The sequence below is a fragment of the Astyanax mexicanus genome, chromosome 15 (assembly GCF_023375975.1).
Source record: "Astyanax mexicanus isolate ESR-SI-001 chromosome 15, AstMex3_surface, whole genome shotgun sequence".
NCBI classification, from domain to species: domain Eukaryota; kingdom Metazoa; phylum Chordata; class Actinopteri; order Characiformes; family Acestrorhamphidae; genus Astyanax; species Astyanax mexicanus.
Genome location: NC_064422.1, coordinates 3,687,909 through 3,704,320, shown reverse-complemented (window position 1 = coordinate 3,704,320; position 16,412 = coordinate 3,687,909). Strand labels below are relative to the sequence as shown.

The 16,412-nt window shown below is 37.8% G+C and overlaps 2 protein-coding genes across 6 annotated transcripts in view; one reads left to right on the top strand and one right to left on the bottom strand.

Moving 5' to 3' along the window:
• Positions 1-232: 232 nt before the first annotated feature.
• mto1 (mitochondrial tRNA translation optimization 1) lies at positions 233-15,867 on the top strand. 4 transcript variants are annotated; one of them, XM_049464790.1, is made up of 14 exons: positions 233-406; positions 2,894-2,932; positions 3,011-3,253; positions 3,727-3,926; positions 5,411-5,528; positions 5,622-5,920; positions 6,133-6,245; positions 7,598-7,788; positions 8,803-8,933; positions 10,445-10,649; positions 11,723-11,894; positions 12,632-12,741; positions 14,425-14,582; positions 15,551-15,867. In XM_049464790.1, exons 3-14 carry the CDS (start codon positions 3,058-3,060, stop codon positions 15,647-15,649), a joined length of 1,992 nt encoding a protein of 663 aa, XP_049320747.1. In that variant the 5' UTR covers positions 233-406; positions 2,894-2,932; positions 3,011-3,057; the 3' UTR covers positions 15,650-15,867. The 4 variants fall into 4 exon arrangements, with proteins under 4 accessions (XP_049320747.1, XP_007235957.3, XP_049320746.1 ...); XM_007235895.4 differs by lacking the exon at positions 2,894-2,932; XM_049464789.1 differs by lacking the exon at positions 2,894-2,932 and having other exon boundaries at positions 2,995-3,253.
• The window catches only part of LOC103036807 (tectonic-3), a 16,651-nt gene continuing 16,056 nt past the window's right edge, over positions 15,818-16,412 (bottom strand). For both annotated transcript variants that reach the window (XM_007235896.4, XM_022669375.2), the window contains exon 15: positions 15,818-16,084. In XM_007235896.4, coding sequence (XP_007235958.3) covers positions 15,932-16,084 — 153 coding nt within the window. In that variant the 3' untranslated portion in view covers positions 15,818-15,931. The remainder of the gene's footprint in view (positions 16,085-16,412) is intronic.

The window sequence follows — 16,412 nt, the reverse complement described above, 5'->3', positions numbered from 1 at the left end:
TTTAGCTGGAGTTTAAACGCTTTTCAAATCACGTGTTCGGTGCTGAAACATTTGATGCTGTTCTGTGTTGAGAATATAAGTACATTTTCTTCAGTTTAAAAATATCAAACGTTTCTAAAGTATTATTTTGCTCAGTTTCTCCATATGAACCCAGTTATTTTGGACTCCTTCTGGAGCGCCCCCTGGTGGTCACGCAGCAAACCCGTAATTTCTCAAGTGGGTGTTCTCCTCAGGAGAGACTCTGCGGTAGACATGGCGGCGCGCAGTTAGCTCTCTAAAGAAGATATGGAAAAATATAACGTTAAATAACTGCTGTAACTGCTATAACAGCTATAAATGCTACAACCCTGAACACTTTCCAGAGCAGCGGACCGGCGGGAGCGGAGGAACTCGCCTGAATTTGCTGGTAAATATTACAGTAGCGGTTTAAAGCGGTTTAGTTAGCTATAGTGGGGTTATTAAGCTGATCTAAGGTCAGGTTGTTACCAGGTCAGGCGGGGTTTACTTTAGCGGGGAAAGGCAGAAGCTGACCCCAGAACAGCTGATCGCACAACGCTGCGTCAGACACGTGTGGCCAGTGTTGGGTTAGATGACCTTTTAAACAGACTTTCAGTAAAACACCAAACAGTCAGTTTAACACCCTCAGTAAAGTTTATACTCCACCAGGATTAAACTGCTTAACTCCACCTGAAAATCTCTGCTTATTACGAGATATTTTAACCAGCGAAACTAAAATCAGAGTGAAACTGGAGTGACCCACCGTTCAGCCCAAAGTTCACTCCGGATCAATTTAAAATTAAAATAAAATTAAAAGTGATTAAAACACTAAACTCAACATCAGCATTAATTCATTCAGCATTTATTTATAATCCCATCCGTGAGGACTGTCAGCAGCATGAGTTGGTGAGTTCTGTAACTTTTATTCCAGTCAAAAATTTGGATATACCTTAATTCAGTAGGTTTTAATTAAAAATGTTCTGCATTGTAGATTACTATTAAAAAAAGAAGTGTTAAACAAGCCAGAATATGTTTCATATTTTAGATTCTCTTGCTTAGATGACAGTTTTGCAAATCTGGATTTTCTCAGTCAGTTTTATGAGGCAGAATCACCTGGAATGGCTTTCAGTTAACAGCTGTGCTGAACTTGTCAAGAGTTAATTACATTAATTTCTTGTATTTTAATGTGTTTGAGAGTGTCAGTTGTAAGGTTGTGAAGAGGTAGAGTTACAGGTATACAGTGAATAGCTCTATTTGAGTAATGTATCTCATTTATATTATGGCAAGAACTACTCAACTAATTAAAGAAAAAATACTTATGAAATTAAGGCATCTCAATCTGAAAACCATCAAGAACTTAGAAAGTGTCCTTAAGTGTATAGGCAAAGACCATCATAAATGTTATAATGAAACTGGAGGACCTCCCCAGGAAGGGACGAACAAGAGTTACCTCTGTTGCACATCCGAGTTACCAGCCACAGAAACTATAAGTAAACAGCACCACAGATAAGAGCACCTAACTGCTAAGCATTTTGGTTTATTTTAACACTTTTAACTTCTTCAGTCTGAAAGACTTTAGGATTTATTTACAATGTGTGTAAAAAGAAAAACATTGAATGTAAAGCTGTGTCCAAACTTTTACATTTTACTGTACATTCCATTGTTGTAAGCATTAGGACTGCAAAGACTAGCCACATAATCAAAAATGTTGTTTCTAAATGTAAATGTAGACTACTCAATACGTTCAGCACACTATAAAGGGTAAACCTGCCTGCATTATTCTCTTTCTTTCTGTTTAAATCAAACCGCAACTATTCACTAAATAAAATTAGCCTACGCAATCGATCCACAGCTCAGAAAGGTCCTCTCGGTGCAAAACAAAAGCTTCAACAGCAGTAACTATAGGCCTTTTAAATATATTAATACTGTAACTTAAAGAATAATATTAAGGCATTTGAATTAAATGAATTTATTTGTTCACTGGGTAAAAAAGGGAATTGTGGCTGATTTTAATACTGCAATGCCTCTAATGGCTTCAAGAATAAAATAGTTTTTTTCCAGTACTGGAGATTGAAAAAGCTTAATATTTGGCTTAATTAATATTAACTTAATATTGGGTCAGATTCTACTTTCATGAGGTATATATTTGCACATTATCTTTATTTAAAAATGACTTGCAATGTAATGTCATAATTAATACATTTCATTTGAGTTTTTTTTTCATTGTGGTTACATAGATTAGTGTTAAAATATTAAGCTTAGGTTTCATATTAGTATTTTAGGGGTAATTATTTTCATAATTTGCAGTAAAAAATTATGTTAAGAAAGAGTCTGGACAACAGGGTGCCTTTCACTTATCTAAAAAATGATTTACAGATTAGACAACTAACAGTGATCACTAGCTGCAGGCCTAATAGGCACAGTCCTGCACTGTGGCACTTGCTTTGAATCAGCGTTAAATGGTGTTTTTACAGAATTTTCTTAAAGGGTTTAGAAATAAACACACTCATTAAGAGTGGGTTTTGGTATGAACATGATTCATTGTAGAGATTTCTATTTCTATGACTAAAACACAAATACAGACATTTTAGTATTGTCTACTTAAAAGTTCTAAATGTTGAAATTATATGTGGTTGCCAAATCCTAGTAAAACTGTAAGTCCTAGATGACACTGGTGAGAAAAGAGTTTCTGCACATTTCCTATTTTTTTAAACATATGTACAGTTTAAATTACCAAGTATTTCAAGTTGTTCTTTGAAGTGTGAATAGTAAGTCTTTGATTTGGTGGGGTAACATTGCTCAGATGTGTTTTTCCAAGTCTGTAAATAAGCTTGAACTGTGATGTAACAGTTTTAGGGTTTTGGGATGATCTCATTTTACTTTTTGGTTTGACTAGATGTTTGTTTTTGGAAGGAGGAACAGCATGAGGTTCACTGTATGTCACTTTTCTATACTAAATTCTCATTGTTCCACTATACCAAAATGAGACTTAACCAGTTTTTGTTTTTCTCAGCACACCATCTCTACTTTTGCATATGAGGACAATTAAATGACAGTTTGATGTTACCAGTACGAAGACTGCTCGCCCAGCCTCGTTTTCCGTCCTTTAGCCCTGCTCGGTCTTCCAGTAACAGCTCCCACAAAAGATATGACGTTATCGTGGTGGGCGGCGGACATGCCGGCACAGAGGCAGCCGCTGCTGCAACCAGGATCGGGGCCGAGACGCTGCTTATCACACAGAAAATCCAAACAATCGGTAAGTTAAGAATAGATCATGTTAAAGTATAGAACTGCAATAGTTTCTGCTAATTTCTCAGTGTATTTGTGCTTCAGCCAGTATTGTATTTACGTTGTTATTAGGGCCGGATAATATGAACAAAATCTATATCACAATATATTTCTTAATTTTTGAGAAACAATATAATCATGAAAAAAATTAAAGTTCTCCTATGGTGTGCGAAATTATACACTTACAGAACTGGGTTATATTTTCACAATCCACAGTATTTATTGCAGTGTTTTAATATGCAGACCCAATCTGCATCAACACTGGCAGATTCTTCATTATTTCTGCATAGTACTGTTTTTTTTTTGAAGGATACATTTAACCATCCAGTTAAACAGGATTTTTTACGCATTGTAAAATATATATAGTTGGTTCAGTGTTTTTAAGCTCTGATGATATTATCAGTCATATTGCCCATATTGTACTTTGTTTTCCTCTTTCAGGGGCATTGTCATGCAACCCATCAATGGGAGGAATTGGGAAAGGGCATCTAGTAAAGGAGGTGGATGCTCTAGATGGCCTGATGGGACGGGCTGGCGACTATGCCGGGGTTCACTTCAGCATCCTCAACCGTCGGAAGGGGCCAGCTGTGTGGGGCCCTAGAGCGCAGCTTGACCGCAGCCGCTACAAAGAATTCATCCAGGTATTTTACCCTTACATTCAAATCAGGTTAACTTTGATCGATTAATTTTATTTTTTTAATCGCTGTACAAACAGGCAATATTGACTAAAATTGAAAACTATTAACTACAATCTGTTCAAGATAAAGTTCTGTGTTGGAAGCACAATTCTTAAACATAAAAATAAAAATTTAATCTAAATCAAAGATGATGTCTGTAGGTTTTGGGATTTAAGGTCCTCTCTGGTGAGACTGGGTAACTGCACAGAGCATGCAGTAGAATAACTTTTAAACTGGGCGGGTGTGATGCGGTCTCCTTTCAGAGCGGATGAATCTGGTTCCAGGTTATGTTCAGTCTGAGAGTGAGCGAGAGCTTGCTCAGTCAGAAACTTCACTTTAACTACACACTTTGTTTTTTACTATGAGTGAATGAGCTACTGAGCTCTGAGTTTCCCCTTCTGAAGTCTCCATTGCGCCACCAGCCGCTCGTGTTCAGTGAAACTGAGCCAGATTCTTTTTCAGAGGCTGTACATGTGACGTAAGTATGTAAAGACACGTGGTGTGGCCAGAGGAACTCCCTCCAAAAGCGATCCAACATCCCAGTTTTTAGAATGAATATATTGGGCTTAGCAGGGATGGTCGTTCCAGCACACAATATTTTATCCCTTCTCCTCTTAAAAATGCGTCTGCTCTCAGTTTAAAAAAACAAAAAATTATGGATTCTCACTTTAAAAGTACAAGTGTTTTAAGGGCTTCAAAATGAACATCTTAAAGCTCAGTGTCTTATGGATTATCCTCCATTGCAGTCATATGCCCCAATGGATAGCCAACTCCTGTACTCTGGCCTTCTCAATATAGGTACTCAGGAGTTCTCAATATAGGTAGTGAGCGATCATTAATAAGTGGAATATTTCTTTAATAGCAATCTAAATTCAGGGTAAAAAGATCAGAATTATCAAATTATCATATTTTAATAGGCTTTTATTTTAAAAAGTTAATATTTCGTGTATATTATAGTATATTAGTATTAGTATATATATTTTGAGTGACACCTACAGGTAGTGACCTATCGATATTAAATGATCCTTGTATTATTTATTATTCTTGCATTTTTAATTTATTTTTAAAATCAAATAAAGGACTTGTGGCTTTTATTTTGAAATTCGTTTCCCTACATGCTCCTACCATTGTGTTAAGTGTATGTTCTCCCTGTAAAACAGCTTAGGGGCTAATTTGACCAAACCTTCGGAAGTTACTGGCATGACTGCAGTTCATTTCAGTGGGCTTTGGCTTTGACTTTTGTCCTCTCTGATGGCTGGTTGCACTGGTTCGACCTCAGTTTTGGTCACACTCTAGATCCTGTGAAATCATCTTTATTTTGGGCAATGTATTATGATTATATCTTATTGTGAGTTGCCGTGTGATTCCCAACTGTGGTTGGGATGCCTAAGGGCTGTGTCCTAGGTCATATTTTAATGTTCCTTTTCTCTTGTGTTTTTCTCTCTTAGTCAGAGTTGTTGAACATGCCGAGATTGACTGTGATCGAGGGATCAGTGGAGGGTCTGCTTGTGTCCGCAGCTGATCCAGAACAGCCAGGAAAGCACAGAGTGACCGGAGTAAGAATGGGTAAAAAATAATCCCCGCTGATTTTACTGCATGCTATGCATAGCAAATACCAGATACAGCCATTTACACCTGTTCTGTTGTTTTTATTCTCAGCTGATGGTGGTGACAAAATTCTCTGCAGTTCTGTTGTTCTCACCACCGGCACGTTCCTCTCCGGCTCTCTCTTCATGGGACGTACCACTTCTCCCGGAGGCAGGATGGGTGAGGCTCCTTCCTGTGCTGGGCTATCCCACAGTCTGAAAGAGGTGCTGGGGTTAAAGCTGGGCCGCCTGAAGACCGGCACGCCCCCTAGGATCATCAGAGAGACGGTCAACTTCTCCCTCACACAGCTTCAGCTGCCTGACCCGCAGCCAACTCCATTCAGCTTCATCAATACGCACACACACTGCAAGGTGAAGATAACATATACCTCCCAGCTTAGGAGTTCAGAGTGCAAGAGATGAGACTTCTGGATCATGCAGTTTTTTTAATTTAATTTTTATGGTGTAGTGTGCTTAAATTAGATTACCATGAGTACTCATACTGTCAGTTTGTCCAAGCCTAATTAGCAGAACCTATTTTAATCTCTTTCATATAAACATTTAATTTGGTTCTGTTTTTACAGCCTGAGGAGCAAATCCCATGTCATCTGACAGTGACCACGCCTGGGGTAGACCGAGTGGTCAGAGAAAGTCTACCCGTGAACTCACACGTACAGCAGGACACAAAAGGACCAAGGTATCCCCTCAGACTCAGTATGCAATATGCAAATATGCAAGCTACACTATATCTCTAAAAGTATTCACTCACCCATCCAAATCATTGTATGACAGAGTGGGGTCAGTAGATGCTGAGGCGCATAGTGCGACAACTTTCAGTAAATCGTATACATCTCCTAACTTCATGTGGCCTTAAGATTAGCCTAAGTACAGTAGAGCTGAGAATGGGTTTCCATGACTGAGCAGCTCCCTCCAAGCCTCACATTACTAAGGGAAATTATGGTTCCCTTATCTCCAGTGAAAAGAACTGTTGTTAATGCTTCAGCATACCAAGAGATTTGGACAATTTCATGCTCCCAACTTTTTGGGATCAGTTCCTGTTTTAACATGACTGCACACCAGTGCACAAAGCAAGGTCCATGAAGCCATGGAGTAGCAAGTTTGATATAAAAGAACCTGACTGACCTCAATTCAATAGAAAGCCTTTGGAAGCAGTGGGTACCTAATCGAACAGCTTTAAGAACTAAACTCACAAATGCACGTCTGGAATAATGGTAAAAAAAAATCCATGAGCAAACTCTAAACCTAAACCTTGTGGAAAGCTAACCCCAAAAATGTGAAGCTGTTACAGCTGTAAAGGGTGGGAAGCCATCATGTTAAACCCAATGGGTTAAGAGGTGTAAGCATGTTTCAATCCTCACCTTAAACTCCCTGCTTTTACATACTCAGTGATTTTCTTCTGAGAAACACTCATTAAAGACTCATGCTGCTGACTTGTTCATTGTAGTTGCAAAGTGCAAGTGGGAAATATGGTTCTAAATTGAATCATTTATGTTTAATTAACAATGTGCACAGTAAAATGATAAAATAATAAAAAATGATATAATAAAAAAATGAGGCAATTATTTTATTTGTAGAGTTTTATTCAATAGGCAATAAGAAAAATACATTTCTTGTGGTTATTTTATGAAAGAATTCACTGCATTTACAGAAATATGCTATATTGGGATTATATATTATCAGAATATGATTTTTTTGCACAGCCCAAACGTACAGCACATACGTAGTTGGTCAAACAAGGCATTATTGGTGTTCATGTTTTTTATTGTTTGTTTTAGTGCTAGAGCTAAGAGACTATTAAACACTGAAAGTCAATAGTTAGACAAATATTTTCCATAAATGCAGACCCACACATTACTCCATTCATTAAAAGTGCTGCCTCATTAAGATGATGTTGAATTGTAAATGTGATTTTGTGATTTTGTAAGCCAACAGTAGCAAACACCAGACATCTCTCTGTTGATTCCTTATTGTCCTAAAGGGAAGTAGAATATTTATCACTGCATTTCTCCCCTAACCTGTCCCACTCAGGTACTGTCCCTCCATTGAGTCGAGGGTGCTGCGCTTTCCGGGCCGACAGCACCAGGTGTGGCTGGAGCCGGAGGGTTTGAACTCTGACCTTATTTACCCTCAAGGTTTATCCATGACCATGCCCCCAGAGATGCAGCTCCGTCTCATCCGAGAGATCCCTGCTCTGTCTCAGGCAGAGATCCACACACCAGGTAAGGCAGGATCCTCTGTGAGCAAAATTGAGATGAGCCTTAATGTTCTTTTTGCTCAGCAGTGATTATGGCATTTTTTCTTGTCATTAGTTATGAAAGCAGAGTCAACTAAGGCAGACAGTTCTGTTGTTGTGGGGTCTTCTGTGATCGTTGCTGCGATTTTGGGGTAATTTTGGCAGGCTGGCAACTCTTGGGAAGGTTCACCACTGTTTCACTTTTTCACCATTTGTGGATAATGGCTCTCACTGTGGTTCACTGGAGTCCTAAAACTATCAAAATGGCTTTAAAATCTTTTCTGGACTGATAGATCTCAATTACTTTATTTATTTGTCCTTAAATTTAAAATTGACTTTTGTTGTCTGACTAATATTTAAATTTGTTTGCTGATCTGAAACATGAAAATAAAGAAAACGCATTGAAAATAGAAGGTGTGTCCAAACTTTTGTCCTGTACTGTGTGTATATATACATATACATTTACAGCAGTATTAAAAAGTACATTAATTTTCAACTGATTTTTCTAAAAAACAATAATCCAAACACACAGCCTTAAATAATGCACTTTTTGTATTCTAAAATAAAGTTAACTACAGGTTTTATATCCTGATGAGTTTAGTTTTGCCTTATGTGACGTTGCACATTCTGTAATGTGGCTATTGTGCATGCACTCATTACGATGACAATTTATTGTGCAGCCCTGTCAAATATTGTCAAATATAAATAAGTTTAGAAGGCTGAGTACTCCCCATAGGGGGTGCTATTGTTGTGGTGATGTAGTATTTGGTCACTAAGACACTTAGGCCTGGCCTCGGTCATGTCTTGGTCTTAAGCTCGTTTGGAATCAGTCTAAAGATTTTGGTCTTGGCTCAGACTTGATATATATCCTGGTCTTACTCTGCTCTAGCTGTCTAGCTTTTATTACTCAAATACGATAAAGTTCATGTTAAACAAATGATGGAAAACCCTGTTCAAGTGGGATTTCACCACTTTGATCTGTTCTTTTCCGTTTTGGCAGGTTATGGGGTGCAGTATGACTTTGTCTGCCCAACACAGCTCTTTCCCTGGCTGCAGCTGAAAAGCGTTCAGGGGCTCTTTCTTGCTGGGCAAATCAATGGGACCACAGGTTATGAGGAGGCAGCAGCACAGGTACCCAAACTATTAATTTACTGTTGTCCAATTAACAGTAAACATGATCCATTACACCCTCAGATGTTTCTTTATAATGAAAAAACAACTAGGAATGAACAATACCTCCTTTTCAATATTTATAGAAAATATGTGAATAACATTATATATATATATTTTTGCCACATTTTTTAAATTTAAATATCACTCAGAACCTGTTTAAGTGCTGCACTAATACACTAACGTGCATTTATTATGCACATATTATATTAAACAGCAGAACTTACTCTGTCTAACTAGTACAGTAACATTAAATGATCAAAAATCAGCAATTAATCCAGTTTGGAATACAGATGCATTGCCAGTTAGCCGTAAACTAATAAGAGTCTTGAGGCCTTAGGCCAGATCATATTTATAAAAAAAGATTTATACTAAAAATAATATTAGAACATGCAGTTTTATTATTTTATTACCTCTACTGTTTGGTTGCAGTTTGTTGTGTTGCGCCACCCCCCAACCCCCCCCCCCCCTCCCCCCCAATCACTCATCTTCTTTCTTCCTGTGTCAAATTTCATCATTAGTTCTGTGTTAATATTGCCACATTTTGGCACATTATTTCCCCTATAAATCAGTTGTTAAACCTTTTCTGCTGTAATGTAAAAAAGTTGGGACTACACTGAAACAGGCCAGTCATCTGCATTAGGTGGTGCAGTTGTAGTTGAGCTTTTAGGCAGGGAGCTAGTTAATCACATTATTATTGATCATGTGGTGTTTTTGTGCGGTTGGTCACATGAATAGACTTTATACAAAGTTCAATGCTTTTCTCTATGTGATGTAAAATGGCCAATGCAGTCTAAATAGTTGTTTAGTCAGCTAATATTAATCAATCAGTACTAAATGAGAACATGTGTGTGAAATGGCTTAATCAGTCCAATCACTGTGAAAATACACACTCTGGAGTTAGTAATCAATATAGAGAGGAACTTTTGGTTTAGTTAAATTCAGGTGGCATTTTTTTGCTTTTTAGCTTCCATAGCTGCAGCACACAGTTTGACTGCTATTGTGTTCTATACCTGGCAACCTGGGGAAATTAAATGAGACCGAGTCAATGGCGGTGGTCAGGTTCGGAGGTACCATTACATGTCACATACTTAAAATAAGAAAATATTGACTATAGGTTCTGCTATCAGGAACTGCAAGTGCTTAAACCTAATATGTTTCCTTAATATCTGACGATACATCCTGATCATTTTATTAATTTGTACTAAAACATAAAATCCATAATGTTCTTTTAAAAGGAATGTTGCTTTTATTGTGGAAAGGGGGCGGGTCTACCAAATGATTTGGGGAGTCTGGCTCCGCCTCTGGTCTCCACAGCACGGACTCTTGATTATATTTTGAAAACATTGCGGACCATTTTGGTTTTATTTTTATAAATCAGAGTGGAACCATGGCATCCCTGTTTAGGACAGTCAATTGTCTGATTAAATATCATGTTTATAAAATTCTTACTCAGCTGTGTTTCCTCTCAGGGCCTGTGGGCGGGTGTGAACGCCGGCAGGACCGCCCTCTCTCTGCCCCCTCTATCTCTCTCACGAACTGAGAGCTATATCGGTGTCCTAATTGATGACCTGGTGGTGCATGGGGTCACAGAGCCATACCGCATGTTCACCAGCCGAGCTGAATTCAGAACCTCCCTCAGACCAGACAACGCTGACCTTCGCCTGACCCCCAAAGGTACAATGAAATGGACTATTAATAAAAAGATTTTTATAGTCACGATTCAATTCGATTCTCGATTTTCTTTCTTTTACAGCAGAGAGGCCTATGCCAGTTTTAGATTAGTCTATGGTCAGTCATTGGTTTGATTCATTAAATTTACAATATCTTATTTTAAAAGGTGGGCTTGATATAAGTGATGCAAAGTGATACAAGTGATCTGTAATACACCACATTAGGCACTAATGGTCAAATTTAAATAATTTAATTAAGATATATATATAATGCCATCTAGTGGCTTTTTTTGTTAGCAGCAGTGTGCACTATTAAAACAGCAACATGACAAAATAAATAATAAAGCCTTAACAAACTGAACTCTATCCTACTATAACAGTTAAACATGAAATATAAGACTCGGTCTCTGAGAATGACATTTTTTTTCTTTAATAAAGATATATTATTAACTTTATTTGAGAGAAAGATTCTTCTTAAAGTACCAAAACTATTAACATATTTGAGGCTAGACAAAACTATTTTTTTTTATATTTTCAAGTTTTTCTTTAAGAAGATGAGAATGTCCACATTCTCTGGAGAAAGGGCGGCTCTTTGAGCTACAGTGTGCTGCACCATTTGTGTAGCTTAGAGGGAGGGATTGTCGATCATCTTTTTGACTTTGAGGCTCAAGATCATGACATAATTCCATCGTTTTCGATAAAATATCGAAATCGTGACACCCCTACTGTTCTCCCAACTGTAAAACAGAGCATTTGAGTTATAGTTGTATATAGTTTTATATATTGTAACGTAATGATTTCATGCTTTAATGTAAAACAGTTTTATACTGCAGATTTTTAACAAAAATCTTTTATTGACCTCCTGAGAACTGCCGGTTGTACAGTACTGTCCGGTAATGACACATTAGGGACATCAGATGATCCATTAAAATATACCTTGATCTGCCCTGATCTCAAATCACTGGATATGATCAGGACATTCCTAAAACCAATAGAATCAGACCACCAAACCCAATAATACCCAAACATCCATGTTATGTACTTTTTAATTGACTAGTTTAATCTGGTTTATCTCAGGACGTGAGGAGATTGGCTGTGTGTCCCAGCACCGGTACCAGGAGGCTGTTCGAGTGCAGCAGGGCCTGACTGAGGCTCTCTCCACCCTGAACTCCATCAGCCTGTCACCCCCTTGCTGGAGAGAGAAGCTGAGCGATGTCGGCATCAGTGAGAACAAAAGCACTCTAATCAGGTCAGTGACTCTGCTGGCTAAACGTCTAAATGCTCTTTAGGACCATGGACAATATATCAATATCAATACATGTATTGACCCCAACTAGACCTACTAAAATTACTGCTTTAATACTTTAATTTGTATTGGTTGTTAAATTCTGTGAAATCGGCACCAATAAATGCATAATTCCTGGTATTTACTTATTTAGAAGTATTTTATCCTCTGCAGTAACACAGATTCCGTGAAATATCGTAGAGATTTGTGTGTGATACACTACCAGTCAAAAGTTTGGACCCACCTTTTTTTATTCACTGTTTTCTTTCTTTTTATGACTTTTTACATACATTTTATATTAAAGACAAAGCTATTAAAGAGTAAGTTATACTTTACATGAGGGAAAGTCACCTGGAATAGTTTTCTCAGCGTCTTTTGAGGAGTTTCTAGAGGTGCTGAACAATAGTTGCTGCTTTTTCTTCACGCTGTGAAGCTCCAGCTCATCCAAGTTAAATCACCATCTCAGTTCATCAGCTTTAGATCAGGGGATTAATGTCTGATCCATCCATATGTGTCCTTTAATTATATCATATTTAAAACCAGTTTGGCATTCAATAAGTAAATTTTCCACACAGATCTGATTCTATACAAAAACTGAATTGAATTAGTTTATCAGGTCAGAATAATTAAGGAATGTTTTTGTTCTGATGTCTGTCTTACTCCTGTTTTTCTTTGTCTATTATTTGATTATAATTATTAAGTGGAGAGGAGATGCTGCTGTATACAGACGTCTCCTTCAGCATGCTGGCCTCTACTTTCCCAGACCTCCTGTCACCGTATCTGGAATTTGCTGAGAGAATAAAAATTGAAGGTAATTGTTGTTTCTATTACAGTACAAGTCCACTTGCACTTTTCTTGGATGTGTTTCACTGTGGGTTGTAGATGTTTTTGTATGCAAATGAAATACAGTCTGGAAGTCTGTAGTTGTATTTGGAGATATTTTTTTTAAATCAAACTCATTCTAATCTTATTCAGCTTTTTCTACGTTTTAAAGGTATCGGTTCTGTGTGATGCTTGTATGATGTACCAGCGTACACTTTCCTGATTGGCTTAATTTTTTGCCGCACAGCGAGGCTACTGTCATCACATCGCAGACCATTATGCACATTTACTTGGAATCATCCAGATGAATAGACCACTGAAGTTGTGTCGTCATTTTGTAGTCGGCGGCATGTTGTTTATGCCCATATTTGGGGTTCCGTGTCTAAGCGATTCAAGTGTATAGAGAATTTGAATGGACTTTTCAAAAACTGGCCTCTGTCACATTCTGTGGTAAATAAATGTGTTTCAGAACCCTGTACATTTTATTCTGTGTACATTTACCTCCTAAATATCACTGGATCCTCTGAATTTTAAGATAGTTTAAGGGAAGTAATTAAAAAAAAGTGCTAACTTTAAGCTAATGCTTAACTGACGTCACAGCACCGCGGCTGGAAATGACACCGGACTGGATTTTGCATAACAACAGCGAACTCCGGTCAGATCACGTTTTGGATTATTATGCTTCTTCACAGAGGATCATTAAAGCATTTAAACAGGTGAAAACTCTTTCAGTAATGTTGAGCAGTGTGATGTTGAGCAGTGTGATGTTGAGCAGTGTAATCTGTGTTTGAGCTTTAAAAGGCAGATAATAAGAAAAAGTGTCTCTCAGTTCAGAATCAGCGGTTCCCTGCAGGTTTAGTATTTAATTACGGTCATTAGTTTATACTAATTACAACACCTGACCCAAATAATCAACTAACAACCAACTAATCAACTAATTACCTGCCCTCACTGAGGCGACAACCAACCAGAAACACCCATTTATTTCTCTGCACAATAAAGAGGGTAAATGTTAAAACGTGTTACAGCTGGTTCTGGAGTATCACTGACCTGTTTTAGTGATTTTATGCTGTTACGCTCTCAGCTCTCCTCAGTAAGCGCAGTTAGTTCATTATTAGGCTCAGCTGTGTTTAATACGCTGTACAGTTACGGCTGGAGTTTGCTAGCGTTGTGCCGAAAATAGTCTCTGGCTAATCTCTGCAGCGGCGCCAGGAGGTCAGTTCACTCCGCTGTAGCATTAGCTTAAAGTTAGCATTTTTCTCATTACGACTCTTAAACGACCTCGTAATTCAGAGGATCAGGTGATGTTCAAGAGTAAAATGTACACAGAGAAAAACGTACAGAGATCTGAACAAATTTATTTACCACAAAATGAGACAGAGGCGAGTTAATGAAAACTCTATTCATTTTTCTCATAGGGAAAAACGCTTAGACACGGAAGCCATACGAGAACTACAGAATGACGCACGACTTCAGTGGTCTATTGGCAAGTGGACACATACCATTAGTGTTTGTCTCAGTTTTAGAATTTCTTCACTCGTAAATCACTTTAAAATTTCTTCAATTTTACAATTTAGAAATGAGATAAAAAAAAAAAAAACTATTTCAGGCAATATATTTAGCTGTAGCTAAGACAACAATATTCACCATTTGTCTTAACATTATTCTGTAGCTGTGTACCGACCTCACTGTGAGAAGCAGCAGAGGGAGATGGAGAGAATGCGAGAGGAGGAGAGTCTTTCTTTGCCTCCAGATTTCGACTACTTCTCTCAGCAAGTGTCTCTCTCTAATGAGGTGCGAGAGATACTTGACAGAGCTCGGCCGAGCACGGTGAGGATACACATGTTTATATTGGTAATGAAGTCCAAGCTTTCTTCCTTAACTCAGGGTTTGGTGTTTGTGGGTGAAATTATTCCATTTCTTTTGTCTGACACTATATAAACAATATATAAAAGAGTATATTGCTTTTATAAAAGGAAACATGGTCGGTTGATTTTTCGTCAAGAATTTACTCATTATTGCCTGACCATACATGTTTGACTGATATGCTTGTTTTCGTTAACAGACCAAATCTAGACATTGCATTGTGAGCAGCCAGGCATTAAAGCAGAAATCCAGTGTGAAATGGACTTGGATTGTAGAAAAACATCACGATTATGAAAACTTGTTAAATAGACCATCATCCCCAGCATTCTAAAACACAGCGCTTTTAGCTGATGCTCCCAACAGGTTTACAATGCTAGTGGCATAGCATTTCCCTAGCTTCACACTTCATTGGTAGAATTCTTAAGGTCCTGACATTTAAATTGAGGCACTGAGAATTTTGAAAGTGCACAGAAAGTTTATTAAAAACACTGTTTATACACACAGTACCTTCAAGTAGTAGCCATCTGGAAATGAAATCACGATAAGTTGAATAACAAGCACAAACGATTATGTAGGACAGGGGAACTGATTAAAAAATGTATTCTGTGGAAATTCATGAATATCTCTGTACTCAAAGGTTTTGAGTTATAATATGTTTTTAATAAACTACCTGTGGTCTTTCAAAAATCTCAGTGCCTTGTTTTAAATGTCAGGTCCCTCAGAATTCTACAATTGAAGTGTGGAATTTTGAGCTTGTTAATAGTGTACAAATAGCCATTTCTTTGCATGGATAATATACGGTTCAGTTATCTTGCAGAACGCCTCTCGGTATCAGTGGAAAAGAGTCTTTATAGAATTGCTGTTACTATACATTTAAAGCATTGCAACATCCTGAGTTTTTAAACGTTTTTAATGGCTGTTACTTTTCTTAGCTGGGAGCGGCCATGCGACTGAAAGGCGTCACTCCGGCAGCCACTGTCCATTTGCTGAACTACGTCACAAAAACAGACCGCAAGACCAGAGGGAAATGATGGTTTATGGGCAAAGACTCCTGATTGGACAGGTCGGCCTCAGTCTCGCCAACACGTGGAACGGTTCAGTCCACATCAAGAGGACGGAGTTGTGCTTCAGAATTGAAGCATGAAGCAATGTTCTGAGACTGTTACTATAATAAAGGAAAGACTTCACACTGATTGTAATATTATGTAAAATTATGTATTTTGCTAAATAAATTATTACAAAAAATCTGTACATATTCAGTGTGGCAGATATTTAAGAAAACAGTCTAGAACCTTCTCTCAGAGAGGAACCCCCTACTCTCCATCAAGCTCCCCCAACCCTCTGGTGAAAAAAGCAAATGGGAATTTCCACTCAGGTTGTGGCTCACCCCTGGGGGCTTCTGGGTAAATGGTGGCATCTGAAAAAATCACTTCTGTGGTCACAGGCAGAGGAGAAATGGCAGTACACTGGCAAGAAAGAGAAAAGCATCAGTGTAGATCACGTTTATAGAAAAGAATGAGATATACAGAGGTATGCAGTGTTAAACCACAGAAACAAGTACATTAAAGATTACCGGGTTTAATTTACTACAAATTACATGGTTTTAGGTAGGCCTGTCTTGATAATTGTTTTTGTTTGTGGACAATATTGGCCCAACAATTATTGCCATAAACGGTATTATTTTAATTTTAAGACAATTTTATACATATAGCATAACAATACAATTATTTACTTTAAAATAGTAATGACCTTTTAATTCACTTTATTTAAAAAAATATCCTAATAGTAATAATA